We start from the raw sequence: 19,341 nt of genomic DNA on the forward strand, positions 1-19,341 counted from the left end.
CTTCTTCAGGTCATTCTTCCTCAGCTTCATTCCCCTTCTCAGAAATCTTTTCTAACCCTTCTATTCCTGTCTGTCACCCACTTTGGCTATGAACTCTTATCATTAAAAAAGGAGTTTTACCTTAGGTTGCCCCAGTCAAGAGTCCAAGAGGATTGCCCAAAGCAGACATTCTGGGCCAGGCCGTTCTCATCTTCTGGTTGATGTGGTGACCAGCCCTGTGCCCTGCATTCCCTGGATACCTTCAAGACCCTGTGAGGAAGAGTTCTATGGACCTCCCTTGGCGGCCTCCTGTTCCTCACTGTCTCCCCAGCAGCCCTGGCCAACCCTGCTGCAGAGCCCACTGGGCCCTGGCCTGACAGGGACCTCCAGAGAGAGGTCATCAGGGCAGGTGGGCAGCATACTGACTGCAGCTTCTTCCAAGAAGACAGCCTCCTCTCTGATGGGTTTTAGCGTACGATTCAATCCATCCCAAGACACCATCAGATACTATGGCCTCTTGTGTGACGTGACATTTTCCAAAACGTATGATAGGCTAAGAGCTCTTCAGGGCATCCTGCGTTACCTTTCTCAGTCTCACAGCCCAGGGGGCAGATGTCGCTGTCCACATGTTCTAATGAGATGGGCTCAGAGGAGTTAAGGGAGCTGTCCATGGTCATAGCAGAGCTGGAAGGGGCCCCGGGCTGTGTAATCCAGCTCAGCTTCCATCTCATCTGCAGGGAAATGCCTTGGCCTTAAACCATGCTAACAGGTGCCTGGCACTCCATGCCAAAGCTGTGGGGCCAGAGAGCAGGGGAGCTCCCGCTCCAAGGGCCCTTCCTCTGGCAGCCAGGGGCACAGAAGATCAGGGAAGGGGTCAGGCAGAGTTGCCATTCTTTGGGCAGGGACAGCATTTCCGTTAGGGATCATAGAACCCCATGGAGAAGGAAATGGCAACCCACTCCAGTATTCTTGCCTGGAAAATCCCATGGACAGAGGAGCCTGGTGGGCTACAGTCCACGGGGTTGCAAAAGAGTCGGACATGATTTAGTGACTAAACAACAGAGAGCCCCAAGATCCTGGGTTCAGACCCCTGCCCTGCCACTCACCACATGTAGGAACTTGGGCACTTTATCTCCATGCTACTCAAGCCTCAGTGATTTCATCTGTAAGATGGGCATCACCCCTGCCTAGGAAGGACAGGAAAGTAAAGGTCACATATGAGACATCCTGGCACACTCTAAATGCTCAAAACACGGGCTCCAGCATGTGACTGGAGCAGGCCAGGCCCTGAGCTGGGTAGCCTGGCCCCTCACTCACTGAGCCTTTCCTTGGTGGGGAGACACGTGGCCCATGAGTCAAGGTTCCATCAGCTGGAAGCGAGGCTTCACTAGGGAGGTTCTCCATACTGAGAGTGACTCCAGGGGGCGCCTGAAGGGCCCTCTTTTCTCTGCACAGAGGATGTCTGCCAGGTCTGATGGCTGACTGGTTTGCCGGTCTCTTTGGCTTGACATGAGCACAGCTGAAGGCTGGGGGTGGGTCTGGAGGTGTAGTCTGCTTTATACACACAGCCCCTGCAGTAGGGGCAGGTATTTGGGGATGAGGTAGGATCCACAATTCCTCCCCAATGCCTCCTCATCTCCATCACTCCTATTTGTCCCAACTTTCTCTCAACTCTCCACCAGAAAGAGGAAAGCGATAATGCCTAAGACAGCCAGGATCACCACATCATCTCTGTTCCCCTTTCCAGCACCCACTTGCAGCTCATTGGACAGTGCAGGTGACTGCACTCTGCCTGTCCCCATGGAGTCGAGACCCTCTGAGGACAGTGGGAGAAAGGACAATCATCAGGGCATTCTTCCATTTCAGAGTCTAGTCCTGGACCTCAGGAAGCTACTAAGTCACAATGAGCCTCAGTTTCCTATCTGTAAAATGGGGTCATATGGCAGGATTTAAGATAAATGTTAAGTGTCTTGTTCAATGGCCCATGATTTTTTAAAACTTTTGGCCATATCATGTGGCATGCGGGATCTTAGTTCCCTGACCAGGGATTGAACCCACGTCCCCTGCATTGGGACAACAGAGTCTTAATCACCGAACCACCAGGGAAGTCCCCTATAAGCTTTTTAAAACACACAAACCCTTGTTCAAATTAAACCTCAGAAGAAAATACAACACAGAAAATAGCTCTGTTGGAAGCACAGGCCACATCCTGAGGGTCTAGGGAGGTCAGTGTGAAAAGATTCAACTCTGGAGCCACCTGAAAAGGCCATAACAGCAACAGGAGGTGGACAGATTGTTTGATCAAGAGCCAGGTATCCCTCTAGGAGAGGGAGATGTGGATATGAGGAGGAGGGAATGTACCCTCCACACACAAGATTGGCCTGGGAACGCTAAGACAGAGAAGCTGCCACCAGGAGCCCACTTCTCACCCCTAAGGCTCCCACCCTGACTTCCTACAGGAGATGGAATGAGAAAATGAGAGACTGCCTGCCTCCCACTCTTTAAACAGACTTTTCTCTGGTCTTCACATGGCACATCCCATTCTTGCCTCATGCTATACCTGCCAGCTGGAATGCCCTTTTCCCAAATCTCTTCTATCCAGATTTGCCCTTCAAATTCACATGTCACCACCTCTTGAAGCCCTCTATGACTATCTCCAGCCAAAAGTAGCATCCCTTTCTCTGATCCCCTCCAGCTGAGACTGAGGGCTCAGTTTCTCCATCTGTGAGATGGGAATGAGAGGACTAAGTGAGATGATCCAGGCAAAGCACCCAAGTGGGCCTGGCATGCAATAGCCACCCAGTAAATGGCAGCCATTTGTTATGATGCTATGGTCTCCCCCTCCACCTAGGCAGGACCACAGATGCCTCAGGCTCTGGTACACAGTAGGTGTCTACTGAATACTCACCAAATGACCAGCAGGTGGCCCCACACCCCAACTAACCTGTCCTGACCAGCACCTCTGAATCCCAGTAAACCGGTTCCCTTGAGTCACTGGCTCCTCCTCCTGGTCAGGGGAAACAGAGAAGGCAGAACTGACAGAGTCCTCGTAGCTGGGTGTGGCACCCAGTAGACACTTAATCTGCATTGGTGACCAAGGTTTCCGGGCTTGACCACCCCTTCCCCTTTCCAGGCTTCTCTAGTGGCTCAGACGGTAAAGAATCTACCTGCAATGCAGGAGACCCGGGTTTGATCCCTGGGTTGGGAAGATTCCCCTGGAGAACGGCAAGGCAACCCACTCCAGTATTCTTGCCTGGAAAATCCCATAGACAGAGGAGCCTGGAAGGCTACCATCCATGGGGTCGCAAGGAGCTGGACACGATTGAGCAACTAACACTCCCCTTTACACTGCAGCCCTGCCCCACCCTTATGAGGATTACTCCCGTTAAAGAGGTAAGAAAACTGAGGCTCAACAGAGTGCATTACCTGACTGAGACCATAGAGTGTTCTCACAATCCACCAACCAGTGGCAGCATGTCCACCAAGGTGCAGAGAGGAGTTGGCCCTGATTAATCAATGTCTCATTTTATTGATGGGGACATCCAAAAGTGGAACAAACAGCTTTGCCGAAGGCTTCGTGTAAACCGGAGCTGAGATCTCCTGGCTCTAAACTAAATAACCCCATCCCACCCTACACACAGGGTGGGAGGGGGCTTCCCAGACCCTTCCTTGCCTGCTGGCCTCGATTCCAAGGGATAAACACGCGAGCTGTCCAGAGAGACAAAGCAGAGGATTTTATCCTCCTGGGTTTGCGGGCATCTGCGAGAATCCACTGGGGGTGCAAAGGCTCAGACCAACACAGCCAGGTCTGGAGGGAGACAGCAACCTGTGCCCCTCCCATGTCTGCCAGAGAGAGAGAGAACTTCTAGCAGACCTGGAAGCATCAAGACCACTGCAGAGGTTGTGGCAAGCTGCGTTTTTGAGGCTCAGTTCTGACACTGCAATGGAGGGGCTGAATTGAGGGCAGAGAGGGGCTGGTGTGGAATAGCAATGAGCCAGGACGCTGGAAACTGGCCAGCACCAGGTCTGCAAGACAGAGAATGCTGCTGTCGACTGGGTCAGGGGGAGCATCACTGGGAAGAACTCTCTTTCTCTCACACACACACACACACGTACACACACATGAATATACTTCTTACCGATTCTTTATTGAAAGCTCCTAGGGAAGCCACATGAAGTCCATGTGAATGCATGTGTCTGAATAGGCTGATGTGAACATGAGGCCCCTTGGCTTCTTAGTTCACCTGGTAACAGCTAATTGTAAGGATTTGCTCCCATTTCACAGACAGCCACACTGAGACCCCGGGAGAAGCACAGGCAGGCAGAGTTGAGGGCCACACAGAGTCCCTCTGTCCCTAAGGCCCTGGTTTTCCCTGCAGTTTTGCCTTCAACCTTGCAACCTATCAGGCACCCTCCCCAGACACTGGGACATAAATTGCCTCTTTGCACAATGACACCTCCTCTCAAGCCTTGCTTTTCTTTTGTGGACCATATCAAGCTCGTTATTCAACATGTGTTTGTGAGGTATTTTGTCCTTCTCCCTCACGTGTCTAAACTCCCTGAGGTGAGACTCTATCCTCAGCTTCCCCTGCTGCCTTTCTTGCATGCAGCACAGGGTCTCCAGCAGCGTGCACTGAGCAGTCAAGGGAAAAGAGTAGGTCTGTACCGCTGCAGCTTTGTGACTAGACAGACTTGACCTGCCTTTGCATCTGACCAGCATTTTACTGAGCTGAGTACATGACAAGGGTTGGTCTGAACCACAGGCTCTGAGAGGCCCCCAGAATTCATTTGGGGAGTCCAGGAGCCCTTCAGAAGGAGGAGCCACCCTCCCTGAAGCCCAGGGCTGGAACCAAGGTCCAGGAAGCCCACCCAGTGCTGTTCTGGAGAGCAGGCCCTTGGGAGTAAGACCCCCATGGATGGAGAAAGGTGGAATTTCTAGGTGGAAAGTCTCAGAGGTAGATTTGGGCTTGGACTGCTCTTCCCTTGAGCAACTTCAGGTTCTTCTCTCCTTCCTTACAGCTAAGGATGCTAGGGTGGCAAATGGGGGCCAGCCACGCACCAGGCACCCCACTGAGTGCTCCATATGTCATGTGCCTGGATACCCTGTATGACTCCCCATGGTGGGCACCAACAACCCCACTACACAGTCGAGGAAATCTAGGTGGGAAAGCTGGGAGGCTTGTCCAAGGTCGCCAGGCCAGGAAGCGGCACTCAGCTCAGGCGACTTGCCTGTCCCACCTTCTAACATCTCCTCGCCCTCCCCTACACCCTGAGGGGAAGGCAGTTGGGGAGGGAGTGCTGCGTGTGCCATAAGAGCTCTTGGGGACCCGGGAGGACAGAGGCTGAGGCATCTGCCACAGTCCAGACCCCCCTCGGGGCTGCCCGCAAGGGCTCCCGGGGGATGGAGGGTGCTCTGTTGCTGGAGTAGTCAAAAGACAGTCCCTAGCGTCCCGCCCCCTCCCCTCCCCGACACTCTCACTGCCAAATGAAATCTGGCAGCTTCTGAAAATAGCTCAGCGCTGCAGCAGGCGCTCTGCCCGCCCTTCAGCAGGCTGGCACACAGCTGGGGGTGGCCACTGTGGGCAGACGCCAGCACACACCGGGCCGGGGGTGGGTGTCACACACACAGTGCACTGGGAGGCACAGAGCTGGGGACACGGGGCAGCTGCCATCTCTTCGCTCCCTTGACCTCTCCAAGCCTGGTGAGGCCAGGGTGGCCCTGGAGCCAGCCTGGCATGTCTATCAGGCTTGAAGCACCCTGTCCGGCAGGAGTGAAATCACTAGTGGGTGTGAGCACATGCCCTTGGGCTACTTTTTTTCACTTGTGTAGATGAGAAACCCAGGAACAAGGGAAAAATGCCAAAATGTTGTTTATTAATACCTGGATGTAAAACCCAGCAGTGTTGTCCTCCCTGACGTGGTCTAGGGTTTCCCAGCCAGTGAGAGAAGGGTGAGGAACCAGGAAGCAGGCTGGGGGCCAGGCATTGGCCCAGCCCACATCAGGCATTCAGCATCCTGAGGCTCCCTGGGCAGTGTGGGGCTGGGTGAGCCTGGAGCAGCGAGGGAGGGGCCCAGTCTGCTCTGACTCAGGCAAAATGGAAAGGACCAGACCCTCTAAGCAGCAGCCTTCCATTGCCTCAAGTCTGACCCAAAATACAGAAAGAGGCCCTGGATTAAGGGGGAGCCCCTTAGCCCTGCCTCCAGCCATCCACTCTCACAAAAGTACACCAGGAGACAAGCCCTGCCGTCAACCAGGACAGAGTAGGGGGTGAACCCTTAAGGACAAGCTTTCCTGCCTGGGATCCGATGAGCACATGGGGGCAGGGTAACTGTACTGGCTTTTGTCACAGTGATATTTTCCAAAGTAAAAAAAGGGTTAAAAATATCTGCCCCCCCCAACCCCTCACTGAGGTGAGAGGGCACTCGGGGTGGGGGTTGGGGGGTGTTGTAACAGGATGGCTGGGCTCAGGCACTCTGTGGAAGGAGACTTCCAAGGGCCCTGCGGGATGGGGTTGCAGCAACACAGCGCTGGACCACCCAGGGAGGAAGGCAGACTGACCCTGACACTTCAGGGAGACCAAAGATGGGGTGGGGGGGGAGTCTGAAAGGGATGAGTGGCACAAGGAGAGCAGCCTCCCCAAGAAAGCAGGCGGACCCTCAACTGCCCCCCTCCCTCCCTTGCTCACTCACTCAGCATTCAAGACTGGCAACTCCGTCCCTGGTCGCCATGACAACCAGTGGCCAGATGCCTTTCCCAAGGCCAGGCCCATCTGCCCACCCTCCAGGGAGCTGTTTTCACAGAAGGAGGGAAGCCCAACCACAACGCCCAGGGGCCTAGAACTCTAAGGCCAGGCCCTGGGCGAGATGCAGCCACAAGGTATTCAGGCCGCTGTGATCAAAGGCACTAGAGCTGCAGCACGTGGCTCCCGAGGGCCCAGGTTTTGGCCTTTCTCTAGGGCTTGACCGTGGGATGCGATTCTGAAGGACTTGGGGTCATGTTCCCCCATCCTGAAGTTCCAAGTGACAAATTACAACACAACACAAACAACACTCTTGTTAAAAAAACAGGACCCTGAGCCCTCCAGGTCAGGGCTTCAGCCCGCTCCAGTGTGTCCTCTGGCTCCCCCAAGGTCGCAGGAGCTACTGGTTGTTGCAGCCTTGCGAGCCCGAGGAGCTGCCTTCTTGCTTCTTCCTCCGCTTGTTGAGGAGCCGATTGTTAGAGGTCTTCAGGTCCTTGATCTTCACCTGGTCATAGTCCACCCGCATGGTTGCCAAGGCACTGGTCATTTCCTCCTGGGGATGGGTGTGGGAGGACAGCAGGTCTACTAACCTCAAGAGACATCACCTCCTGCCTGAGTGGCCCCTTAATAATGTCAGTGACGGCAGTGACCACCTTTGCTGCCCAAGTGTCCCCATGTACCCAGCTCTGGGCCCATCGCTTTGCCTCACACAGTCCTCACTCCAGACCTTTGTGGTAAAGACTGAGCTTACCTGACAAGGCACAGGAAGTGTGGTGACTCCCTGGGACCACACCAAGGGTAAGTAGGACAGGGACTTGGACCGATGTCATCTGCTCAGAACCACAAGGCCTTCAGGGGACACCATCGTGCTGTGCACCCAGGTTACCAGTGCCTGAAGATTGTGCCCAGGTTGCCCCAGGCTCTGAGCTACTGCCCCACAGGCTCAAATCTGGTCTCTCCTGAGTCTAAAAGCAAGCTGACTGCCCTCCCAGATTCTGCAGATCATAAGAGCAATTATGGCCAAAGCTTGGGGCCAAAGCCCCACTTCACTGAGGGAGCAAGTCAGGAATGGGGTAGTGCACCCCAAAGACCATGTCAGTGCGGTCACTGACATGAGGCAAGAGGAGGCCGAAGACTCAGGTTCTGGGAGATTACCACCCTGCAGTGCCTTTTTCCAAAACCCTGAGACCTGTGGGGAGATGGTCCACCCACCTTGACTTCATCCCAGTGGTCTCTGTCCTCCTGCAGCACTCGGGCCGTGTGGAGTGGAGTCTGGGGCACCACCATCGATTGCTGGAAGGAACCCCAAGCCCATGGATCAGACCCTGCAGGCACCTGGGACAGCACCGGCTGTGGCCCCCAACCCCTTTCTTCCGGGCTCCAGTGGGGAATCCGAGGCTCAGGGTGGTGAAGGAGCCTGATGAGACCAGGAGCAAAGGCAGGCAAAGGCAGGGCACTACCACATATCTGTGGCCCACCCCAGGGCCTCTGGAGCCGTCAACCCTCCTGGCAGCCCTGCTCAAGCTCGTCACCCAGCCTGCCACATGACAAGGAGGCACTCACGTTGATCCAGGGATGGTTCATGAATTGTGTGATGGTCAGCCTCTCGGTGGGGTCCGTCTTCAGCAGGAGGCGGATCAGCTGCTTGGCTAGGGAAGACAGGGCAGTGGTGAGGCTATGGAGCTGCTCAGAGCCAGTACCCCCTCCCAGAGACCACCAACTCTGCAACGTGCTCCCGATTTCCTAACCCACAGAAACAGTGTGCTGATAATGGTTGCTTGTTGTAAGGCACTAAGTGTTTAGGGTAATTTGTTAGGCAGCAATAGATAACTGATACAGGGCAGATTTGTTTGTGGTCCCCAAAGGGAAAATGTGAATGAAAGGACAAGAATTAGGGGAAGTTTTGAGAAGGCAGGTTTCGAGCCCATTTGGCAGACAAAGAGAAGGACGTTCAAACAGTGAGATGACTTGCCTAGGATCACACAGCTGGGATGTGGAGGAAGCCAGGATCTAAACACAGGTCGTTTTGACACCTAAGTGGTCTCTCCTGGAAGGAAGGCTGCTGGGGTCCGGTGGAGCGAGCTAGGCAGAGAATCACTCACCATCCTCGGAGACCTCGGACCACTCAGGGCTAGGGAAGCCATACTGGCCCAGGCGGATCCTCCTCTTCATCCCCGGGGAGATGGCCTGGCCCGTGTTGGAGTAGAAGGGCGGGAAGCCGCACAGGCTGGGGGAGGGCGGAGGTCATTCGGCACGGGTGTGGGGGCAGTGCCAGGGCAGACCCATTCTCCTCCCCAAGACCCTGACTGGGAGACAGGCAGCCAGACACCAGGGCAATAACGTCAGCCCCCTGAACTCAGGGGTTCATCCCCAGGAACACCAGCTGCCCTTGGCATGGGGAAGCCTTCGGGGAGCCTGGAGGAGAGGTGTCCCATGACCAGAAGGGAAGGGCGGACTGCTGGAAGAGTGGCCCACTTGAGCCCCTCACCCTGGACAGTGGGGGCAGAAGTGGTTCCAAGGGTACCTAGGGGTGCAGGAGAGGGATGGTACTCACAGGATGTACATGATGACGCCCAGGGACCACATGTCACATGACTTGTCATACTTCTCTGGACCCAGGACCTCAGGAGCTGCCAGGGCAGAGGGCACAGGAGGACCCTCAGTCCAAGGGTCTTGGGGCACCGGCAGGAGCCTACAGCCTGGCAAGGTGGGAGCAGGTGCCCGAGCCGGGGATGGGGCAGAGCAGATTGGTGTCTGGCACCTTCTGGGAAGGCAGCATGTGTGTGAAGTTGGGGGAGGAACAACAGCTTCCAGATAAAATAAACCCGCTTTCAGGTTGGGCTGTAAAAGATGATAACCTCCTAGCTACCTTGGGCCAATCTCAGCCATGGTGCAGTAGGGGAAGGAGAGAAGGGCAGTCAGGCGTTGGGTGGGGTCCTGCCACAGGGGAGAGGCCCCAGCCCAGCAGCTGCCCTGCGTCCCCTGCCTCCTGAAGGGACAGCCTAGGTCGTGGGCAAGGAGGGGCCGTGGCCAGGGCTCTGGGTTCCACTGTTCACCTGGCGACCATCCCATGGGGCCTTGGTCTTCCCATCTGTGCAATGAGATTGGTAGGCCGGGAGATTACTAAGTCAAAATACTGCAAAACACGTCCTGGTAAACAGAGTGTCATTCCAGCTGTCTCGGGGGGCTCCCCACCCCTTCAACAGCTCTTGGAAGGCTTATCCTGAGGAAGAAGAGTCGTCTGTAAACAAGTCATCACCCCACTCTCCAGGAAGGGGCACTTTCCGGGGGTGGGGGGGGGGTGGCTTCTCCAGGTCTAGGGGCAACCTGCTCACAGGGGAGCAGGGAGCTTTTCCAGGAAGCGTGAGTGTGTGCGAAGCCCCAGGGCCCATTCCGGCCCTCACCTAAGGGACACTTTCCCAAAACGCAGGTGGCTGGTCCCCTGCTTCCCTCTCATGTAGGAGGAGGTGCCTGCCCACTTTCTGAATATGACTCCCAGGAAGATAAAAACCAGAGAAAAACAACCGCGCTTGGGCTCCATCCCAAGCCGACGGCAGCCTTTTATCACATATATATTTAGAGCCACTGTGATGTCATTCAGCTCACAGGCCAGAGCCAGAATTTTCCTGGATCTATTTTCAAAAGCAGAAACTGAAGTTTGGGAGAATATTTTTGCAGCCTCCAGCCCCCCAGCTGCCGCCTCCACACAGATAGAACCCTCCCCTCCCTCCTCACGGCGCTTTAACCCTTTGGCTTCTGCGTCCCACAGGCTGCCCCAGACCACATCAGGGCGGGGGGGCGGGGTGCAGTAAAGAGGTACCAGCCACATCCCAGGGACTCACCCACATAGTAGGGAGTGTAACATGGAGTTTGCAGGGCATTCTGGGTGGTCTCTTTGGCAAAGCCAAAGTCCGTGAGCTTCAGCACCGCATCTTTGTCCTTGGATGTGTAGAGCAGGTTTTCAGGCTGGGCCAGGAAGAGAAAACATTAGTCTGGAGTCAGGCACCAGGTGGGGGCAGATTTCCACGGTGATCTGCAGTCAGATTTCCTTCCTCCCTCCCTCATCCAGCCTGAGGCAGGAGGAGCCGGGTCCATCTCACTAGAATAGACCTGGGTCTTGGCCGCCAACGATGTGGGCCAAAGGTGGAAGAGACTAACGTGGTTGAGAGGTGACAACTTGTTTCACAGAGGGGAAACTGAGGCAGTGGTTCCACCAAGCCTGGGATAATTGAGTGCCACAGAGAGCCCAGGGGCACGGACTTCTGAGCTTGAGTTGGTGATGCTGCCATGAGATGCCAAAATGAGGGTTCCAGGGGAATGGGGGGCTGCTCATGAGCCAGTGCTGCCAAGCACACATCCTGTACCCAGCCCAGAACGAGCCTGCAGGACAGGCCCCCACCTGAGGTAGCTCGGGGAACTCAGGCCCCGGGAGCTGCACAGAGGCCAGTCTTCCTGGTTGTAGGGTAGTCTGAGGGATGAAGGCAGTGGGGAGGTCTGCATGGAGGAGGCAGCCCTCAAGCTGCTTTCTAATGAATGGGTAGGACCTAGGCCCACGGAGAGCAGCAGCAGAGCTGGGGCAGAGGGATGGGGTGGTACATGGAGTTTCAGTTTGGAGCCAGTGAAAGCTATTTCTCAGGTTCTATTTGAGATGATCCAAACTTGGACTGAGGTGAAAAACAGGGAAGCAGTTTTTCTATAGGAATCTTCTCTGTAGAAGGCTTTTCTCCCCTTAAGGGAAAAAAGGAGGTCAGGGCCAAAATAAAGCAATGGTTCAGAAGGTGAGACTGTTGTGGCTCCACGTGTATCCAAAATCAAAGGGTAACCACACGAGTTGGCGATACTCAGCCAGAGGAAGAACCTGATGCAGCAGCTGGGCCTTCAGGTCTCCTCTGCCCAGTCTTAGGAGGAAATAAGTCTGGGGGTGGGGCAGTCAGGGTCTAGGTAGGGGGCCGAGGGCCCAGGAGTTGTAATTCCAATCTGACAGTGGCTGGCACATGCATGTGTGTGCGTGTGTGCATGTGAAGCTGCCTCGATTTGCATTTCTTCCGTCTGATCCTGATCACCTGTAAGATCCAGTCCTCCCTAGACAAGAAATTTGGAGAGAACATTCTCAAGCCTGTCCACCAGAAGGACAGCAGGTCCAGCTGCTGGGATCACCTCTGCTCCTTTGTCCAGTGCCCAGCAAAGGGCCTCCTTCCCCTAAAATGCTGCCATCAGAGGGCTCTGCCTACGGGAACTATAGCTGTTACTTCACACAAGCTCCAACAGTGTTGGGCAGCCCTGCCCCTGAAGCCTGGCACACTGTCTTCACAAAATTCTTGCTGAGTGAATATCCCCAGTGAGGCATCTGCAGAGCCTTGAGCAAGACAATAGCTCTCTGAGCCTCGGTTTCCTCATCTGTCAAATGGGTAATGGCACCCTCTCACAGGGCTGGGTGAGGATTAAACGAGATGCTTCTCAGGACCCAGTGGCTCAAGGTAGGCACTAGTTTATTCTTATGGCTACTGGGATTATATATGCTTTAAGGAAACAAGGAGACCTATCTGGCTAGAGCACAATGAACATGCTGGGACCACGGGAGGAGAGGCTGAGCCGAGCAGTAAGGGCTGCAGGGAGAGGCCTGGAATGCCAAGCAAGGAACGTGGCCTCCATCCAGCGGATGCTGGGACCACTGGGGTTTGTGGATGGCATTCTTTGTCCTGGTCCCCCAACAAGGGTCCTGGAGCCTCACCTTGACATCTCGGTGGGCAATGTTCCGGCTGTGCAGAAACTGGATGGCAGTGCCAATATCCCGCATGATCTCTGCAGCTTCTGCAGACACGGACAGAGGAGGGGGCCATGGATGCCATTCAAGGGTCAGGCAGCCTAGGGGGCCCGTCCCCATCACCCCTCTTGGGAAAGCACCAGATGGTGCACTTCTGCCACCCAGGACCCCACCCCATATCCCCACCCTGGTCCCCCTTGTTTCTTCTGGAGATGCCCCCAGCTCAGCTGCTGGCTGGCACCAAGAAGCATCGAGGCCTCCATCCCAGGCCCATGGACAGTCCATCTCTGACAAGCTGCCACAGACTCACAGAACCCCTTGGGGGATGAACACTCTCCCCCCAACCCTTGTTCAGCTGGGGAAACTGAGGCACAGAGAGAGACAGGGTCTTGACCAGCATCACAAAGAAACTCTGTGTGCCCCATCTCAGCCCAAACTCCCCGTGCAGCGGCACATACGTACCTCTTTCAGTGAAAGCCTGGTCACCACGCTCCTGAATCCTGCTGAACAACTCACCACCTTCCATGCTGTCGGAGAAAGCGGAGACAGAGGGGGAGAATCAGGCATCGACCTGCCCCTGCCCTGAGTCGTGGGCCCAGGCCTCCAGCCCTGCTGCTGTTCCCCTGGGGAACGGTCACTGTCAGCCTTGCTGTGTCTTGAAGAGCCTGGTGCGTGGTGGGCTGTTGGCTTGGGTGAGTTGAACTCAACTCTTAGAACTAGGGGAGGATCTTCCCCAGGGAGCATCTGTGTTCCCAGGGACACTGTCTCGATCTGGCAGCCTCACCTTTATCCAAGTTTACCCAAGTGAGGAATGAGATGTCAGTTATCATCCTCATGACCACCATTTTCTGAGCACCTACTGTGTGCTGTGCCCTGGGCAAACCCTTTGTGTGCAGTGCTGTGTGATCCTGGGTGGGTCCTTTCACCTCTCTGTGCCTCAGCTTCCTCTTCTGTAAAACAAGGATTAGCGCACCAACCTCACAGAGTTAGGAAGACTGATTCAGCAGTACACACAGAACACTTAGAATGAACAGGGTGAATGCCACACTAAGATCTCCCGCCACACTTCACATGGAAGTTACAGCGATCCAGAGAGGTGAGAGGCCTGCCCAAGGTTACCCAGCTAGTGGGTGGCAGAGTCAGGGTCTGAACCCCAGATCTGACTCAAGAGCTGCTACCCTATGGGGTGAGGGGGAACTTGAAAGGCAGACAGGGAGGAGCTGGAGGCCAAGACCCAGGGCCCAGGTTCTGAGGAAGGTTAGGCCTGAGCCACAGTGCTCACGGGAAAAGTCCAGGATGGAGGAGCCCACCGGCTCCTGGATCCAGGCCAGGATCACCCAGCATCGGGGGCAGGGCTGGGGGGGCGGGGAGCCATGGGAGCGCAAATCCAGGTGAGGAGAAAGCCGAGGGGACAGCACATATCCCACTCTTCCCCCAGTCTCCCCCTATCCCAGCCACATTCAGGGCTTGGTGGCCTTCTCTGACAGTTCTCCCAGCCCCTCCTCACCGAGTGGGAATCACACCCAAGGAAGCCATATTACAGCCACTGAGGATTCCACCTGTGCAGGAGTACCCTTGGGGCCAGCTGGCCAGGTCCATCTCCCTTCAGGGGCTGGGGGGCCCTCCCAGGGCTGCTATCTGAAGAACAGAAGACCCCTAAAGAATGGCAGGAGTTGGTGGGGGCCACAGGGGTACCAATGAGATGTTGAGGGAGGGTGGGCCGGCATACCATTCCATGACGATGAGGAGACAGCGTTTGCCGTGATGCATATTTTCATAAACATCCAGGATGCGCACGATGTGGGGGCCTCCCGAGGCCTGCCAGTGGTGGTCCACCTCCTGCCGGGCCTTGGGGCTGTCATACAGGAGCTGAGGGCAGGGAGGCACAGGCAGTGTCAGGCCCAGAATCTACTTCCCCAGGAGCCACCCAGACAGTGCCACTGCCCTCACTTGGCAGACAAGGACACGTAGGCTCAGAGAGGCCTGTGACATGCCTGAGGTCACCCAGCTGATGAAGGGCAAAAGGAGGATTCCAGTCCAGGTTGGATGTGTGGTCCAATGAGCCTCTGCACTTGGTTGAGGGTCAGCTTCAAGCAAGCTTAGCTGGTAGCTCGGGAAGGCCTGGGAGGTAGCTGAAAGCTTGGAAGGGCTCAGAGGCCAGAGAAGCCCCTGCCTCCTTTCCTGGGGGACAGCAACTGAGGTGGAAATTGAGAGGATTTTGTAGTCAAATCACACATCAGTTGTGAGACCCTGTGCCAGAAGCCACATGTCCCCAGAGCCTCATGTTTCCAGTGGGATGACATGAGGGTTGTGGGCCAGAGGTAGAGGCTGGCAGCAAGGAGGACCCTGCTTGATGAGGGTGACTCCTTGGTGGGGTGAAGTTTCCAGGCTTGGGGCTAAATTCCTCCATGACTCAGTGTGACCTCAAGCAAACATTCACAGCTCCAAGCCACAGCCCACAACTCCGTAAAATGGAGTAATAACAGTCATCCCCACAGGATGCATCATAGCGAAGCAGGCAGCAGGTGGGTGGGTGTCGGGATCTTTGCTCGGGTTAACTCAGCCCCAGACTGTGACTGCCAACCTTAAGGCCAATTACCGGAAATGAGCAAGACCTTTAAGTGGTCATGCTCAGAGGTGGAGGGGGTGGAGAAGTCGGCCTTCTGGGGCAGGTGGCTCAGAATGGGGAGAACAGGGACAAGGCATCCCCCGGTAAGGCTGTTCACATCTGCTCCCTGGTTGAACAGGGCTGAAGAGTGAGGCTGGAAACCAAGACAGGCTGAGACCAGCTCCATCTGGCTTAGTACCCACAGGACCCTGGGCCACCATGGGCCCTGCTTTCTTCCTGGGCAGGATGGTCTCCCATCCTCTAGGTCATGTGCGGGGCAGCCTCTGGGACCAAGTTCTTTAGCCAAAGATCAACTGGGGTGGAGAGGAAGGCAGTGGGTCTCCGCATCTGTGCGCTGCTGGTCTGGGGGGCTGTTCCCTTTGACCCTAGAGTGGAGTGCAAGGAGGTAGGCAAGCCCCTCCACCGGCTCGGGGGCTCCCGCTCCGCTAACAGTCCAGAATGCGGCACAAAGAGGCGGCTGTAGGCAGACGCTCCCAGCCTGGAAACCATGGATCCCTTGCTCGTGCTGCCTTTGCCTCCTCTGTTCCCTGCCCACACAGCTCCCATGCACCAGCTTCTTATTTAACAGCACTGGGGGAAACAGGCTTGGTCTCATCAGCTCCCCCTGCCCCCACTGTGTCCTGAGGTGCCTCAGGCTTCAGCCACAGGATCAAAGATGCACCATTCTCCCTCCCTGCTCTGCCCTCTCTGCACCTCATCTCTGCTTGGCCTCCCAACACTTCTCCCTGCTCCCTGCCACCTCTTCCCTGGCTGACCTGACCATGTCCTGGCAGGGCCTCCAGGAGGGTTCCTGGACCCTCACTCTGTCCTGCTTCTGGTACCCCGACCCCTGTACCAGGGTCCTCTCTCTTCTCTCCTCAAAGGCCCAGCCCACAGCTGACGGGTTTTCTGTGGGGTCCTCAGTCCCGCCTCCTCCTCTCTGGCTCTTCTCCACCTGTCCCCACCCTCACTACTTAAATCCCCAGCCCTCGTGCTCCAGATAAAGGCCACCTTCTTCCCTGGCATCCAGAGCTCGCCTTCCTCTCCCAGCTCCCTTTCTGCTGCCCTGGCCCCAGAACGCCTGGTTCAGGTCGGAATGCTGGATGTACTGATCCCAAACAAGCCTCACTCTCTGCCCACACCAGGTGCTCTCTTGCTCCATCTCCTTCTCCACTGGGCCAGCTCTCCCTTTTTGAGGAACGTTCTGGGCTCAGTTCAGATGTCTCCTGCTCTAAGAAGTCCTCCCAGCACTTCCCTCAGTGGTTTTTGCCTCTGCACCTCCACCAGGCTGCAGGGAGCATGAAGGTAGAGGCAGATGGGGTTAACCTGGGAGTCCCCGGCTGGGGCCTGGTAGAAAATGCTGAGCTCTGGAACACACAAAGGATGGGAATATGGGTTTGATCCCTGGTGAGGGGACTAGATCCCACACGCTGCAACTAAGACCCAGTGCAACCAAATAAATAAATAATAAATATAGATTTTTTTTTTAATGTTAAGTAAATATTGCCTGCTCCCCAGAAAGCTCCTGCATCATTGCGCTTTTCTCCTCCCTCCCCCATGAACAGTATGAAAAGGCAAAAAGATAGGACACTGAAAGATGAACTCCTCAGGTCAGTAAGTGCCCAATATGCTACTGGAGATCAGTGGAGAAATAACTCCAGAAAGAATGATGGGATGGAGCCAAAGCAAAAATGATACCCAGCTGTGGATGTGACTGGTGATAGAAGCAAAGTCCGATGCTGTAAAGAGCAATATTGCATAGGAACCTGGAATGTTAGGTCCATGAATCAAGGCAAATTGGAAGTGGTCAAACAGGAGATGGCAAGAGTGAACGGCAACATTCTAGGAATCAGCAAACTAAGATGGACTGCAATGAGTGAATTTAACTCAGATGACCATTATATCTACTACTGTGGGCAAGAATCCCTTAGAAGAAATGGAGTAGCCATCATGGTCAACAAAAGAGTCCGAAAGGCAGTACTTGGATGCAATCTCAAAAACAATAGAATGATCTCTGTTCGTTTCCAAGGCAAACCATTCAATATCACAGTAGTCCAAGTCTATACCCCAACCAGTAATGCCGAAGAAGCTGAAGGTGAACGGTTCTGTGAAGACCTACAAGACCTTCTAGAACTAACACCAAAAAAAGATGTCCTTTTCATTATAGGGGACTGGAATGCAAAAGTAGGAAGTCAAGAAACACCTGGCGTAACAGGCAAATTTGGCCTTGGAGTACAAAATGAAGCAGGGCAAAGGCTAATAGAGTTTTGCCAAGAGAACGCACTGGTCATAGCAAACACCCTCTTCCAACAACACAAGAGAAGACTCTACACGTGGACATCACCAGATGGTCAACACCGAAATCAGATTGATTATATTCTTTGCAGCCAAAGATGGAGAAGCTCTATACAGCCAGCAAAAACAAGACTGGGAGCAGACTATGGCTCAGATCATGAACTGCTTATTGCCAAATTCAGACTTAAACTGAAGAAAGTAGGGAAAACCACTAGTCCATTCAGGTATGACCTAGATCAAATCCCTTATGAGTATACAGTAGAAGTGACAAATAGATTTAAGGGACTAGATCTGATAGACAGAGTGCCTGATGAACTATGGACAGAGGTTCGTGACATTGTAGAGGAGACAGGGATCAAGACAAACCCCATGAAAAAGAAATGCAAAAAAGCTAAATGGCTGTCTGAGGAGGCCTTACAGATAGCTGGGAAGAGAAGAGAAGTGAAAAGCAAAGGAGAAAAGGAAAGATATTCCCATCTGAATGCAGAGTTCCAAAGAATAGCAAGGAGAGATAAGAAAGCCTTCCTCAGCGATCAATGCAAAGAAATAGAGGAAAACAACAGATTGGGAAAGCCTAGAGATCTCTTCAAGAAAATTAGAGATACCAAAGGAACACTTCATGCAAAGATAGGCTCGATAAAGGACAGAAATGGTATGGACCTAACAGAAGCAGAAGATATTAAGAAGAGGTGGCAAGAATACACAGAAGAACTGTACAAAAAAGATCTTCACGACCCAGATAATCACCATGGTGTGATCACTCACCTAGAGCCAGACATCTTGGAATGTGAAGTCAAGTGGGCCTTAGAAAGCATCACTACGAACAAAGCTAGTGGAGGTGATGGAATTCCAGTTGAGCTATTTCAAATCCTCAAAGGTGATGCTGTGAAAGTGCTGCACTCGATATGCCAGCAAATTTGGAAAACTCAGCAGTGCCACAGGACTGGAAAAGGTCAGTTTTCGTTCCAATCCCAAAGAAAGGCAATGCCAAAGAATGCTCAAACTACCGCACAATTGCACTCATCTCACATGCTAGTAAAGTAATGCTCAAAATTCTCCAAGCCAGGCTTCAGCAATACGTGAACCGTGAACTTCCAGATGTTCAAGCTGGTTTTAGAAAAGGCAGAGGAAGCAGAGATCAAATTGCCAATATCCGCTGGATCATCGAAAAAGCAAGAGAGTTCCAGAAAAACATCTATTTCTGCTTTATTGACTATGCCAAAGCCTTTGACTGTGTGGATCACAATAAACTGCGGAAAATTCTGAAAGAGATGGGAATACCAGACCATCTGACCTGTCTCTTGAGAAACCTGTATGCAGGTCAGGAAGCAACAGTTAGAACTGGACATGGAACAACAGACTGGTTCCAAATAGGAAAAGGAGTACGTAAAGGCTGTACATTGTCACCCTGCTTATTTAACTTATATGCAGAGTACATCATGAGAAACGCTGGGCTGGAAGAAACACAAGCTGGAATCAAGATTGCCGGGAGAAATATCAATAACCTCAGATATGCAGATGACACCACCCTTCTGGCAGAAAGTGAAGAAGAACTAAGGAGCCTCTTGATGAAAGTGAAAGAGGAGAGTGAAAAAGTTGGCTTAAAGCTCAACGTTCAGAAAACTAAGATCATGGCATCTGGTCCCATCACTTCTTGGGAAATAGATGGGGAAACAGTGGAAACAGTGTCAGACTTTATTTTGGGGGGCTCCAAAATCACTGCTGATGGTGATTGCAGCCATGAAATTAAAAGACGCTTACTCCTTGGAAGGAAGGTTATGGCCAACCTAGATAGCATATTTAAAAGCAGAGACATTACTTTGCCAACAAAAGTCTGTCTAGTCAAGGCTATGGTTTTTCCAGTGGTCATGTATGGATGTGAGAGTTGGACGGTGAAGGAAGCTGAGCACCACAGAATTGATGCTTTTGAACTGTGGTGTTGGAGAAGACTCTTG

The 19,341-nt window shown here is 53.8% G+C and overlaps 1 protein-coding gene across 1 annotated transcript in view; it reads right to left on the reverse strand.

Annotated features, from left to right (window-relative positions):
• Window positions 1-5,832: 5,832 nt before the first annotated feature.
• The window catches only part of MAPKAPK3 (MAPK activated protein kinase 3), a 31,503-nt gene continuing 17,994 nt past the window's right edge, over window positions 5,833-19,341 (reverse strand). Inside the window, exons 3-11 of the mRNA XM_081525335.1 lie at window positions 14,213-14,352; window positions 12,946-13,010; window positions 12,451-12,530; window positions 10,562-10,685; window positions 9,274-9,349; window positions 8,822-8,946; window positions 8,283-8,368; window positions 7,932-8,012; window positions 5,833-7,272 (exon numbers count right to left, since the gene is read on the reverse strand). Of these exons, the coding sequence (XP_081381461.1) occupies window positions 7,120-7,272; window positions 7,932-8,012; window positions 8,283-8,368; window positions 8,822-8,946; window positions 9,274-9,349; window positions 10,562-10,685; window positions 12,451-12,530; window positions 12,946-13,010; window positions 14,213-14,352 (930 nt within the window). The 3' untranslated portion in view covers window positions 5,833-7,119. The remainder of the gene's footprint in view (window positions 7,273-7,931; window positions 8,013-8,282; window positions 8,369-8,821; window positions 8,947-9,273; window positions 9,350-10,561; window positions 10,686-12,450; window positions 12,531-12,945; window positions 13,011-14,212; window positions 14,353-19,341) is intronic.

The sequence above is a fragment of the Giraffa tippelskirchi genome, chromosome 9 (assembly GCF_054371585.1).
Source record: "Giraffa tippelskirchi isolate mGirTip1 chromosome 9, T2T-mGirTip1v1.2.pri, whole genome shotgun sequence".
Classification (NCBI taxonomy): Eukaryota; Metazoa; Chordata; class Mammalia; order Artiodactyla; family Giraffidae; genus Giraffa; species Giraffa tippelskirchi.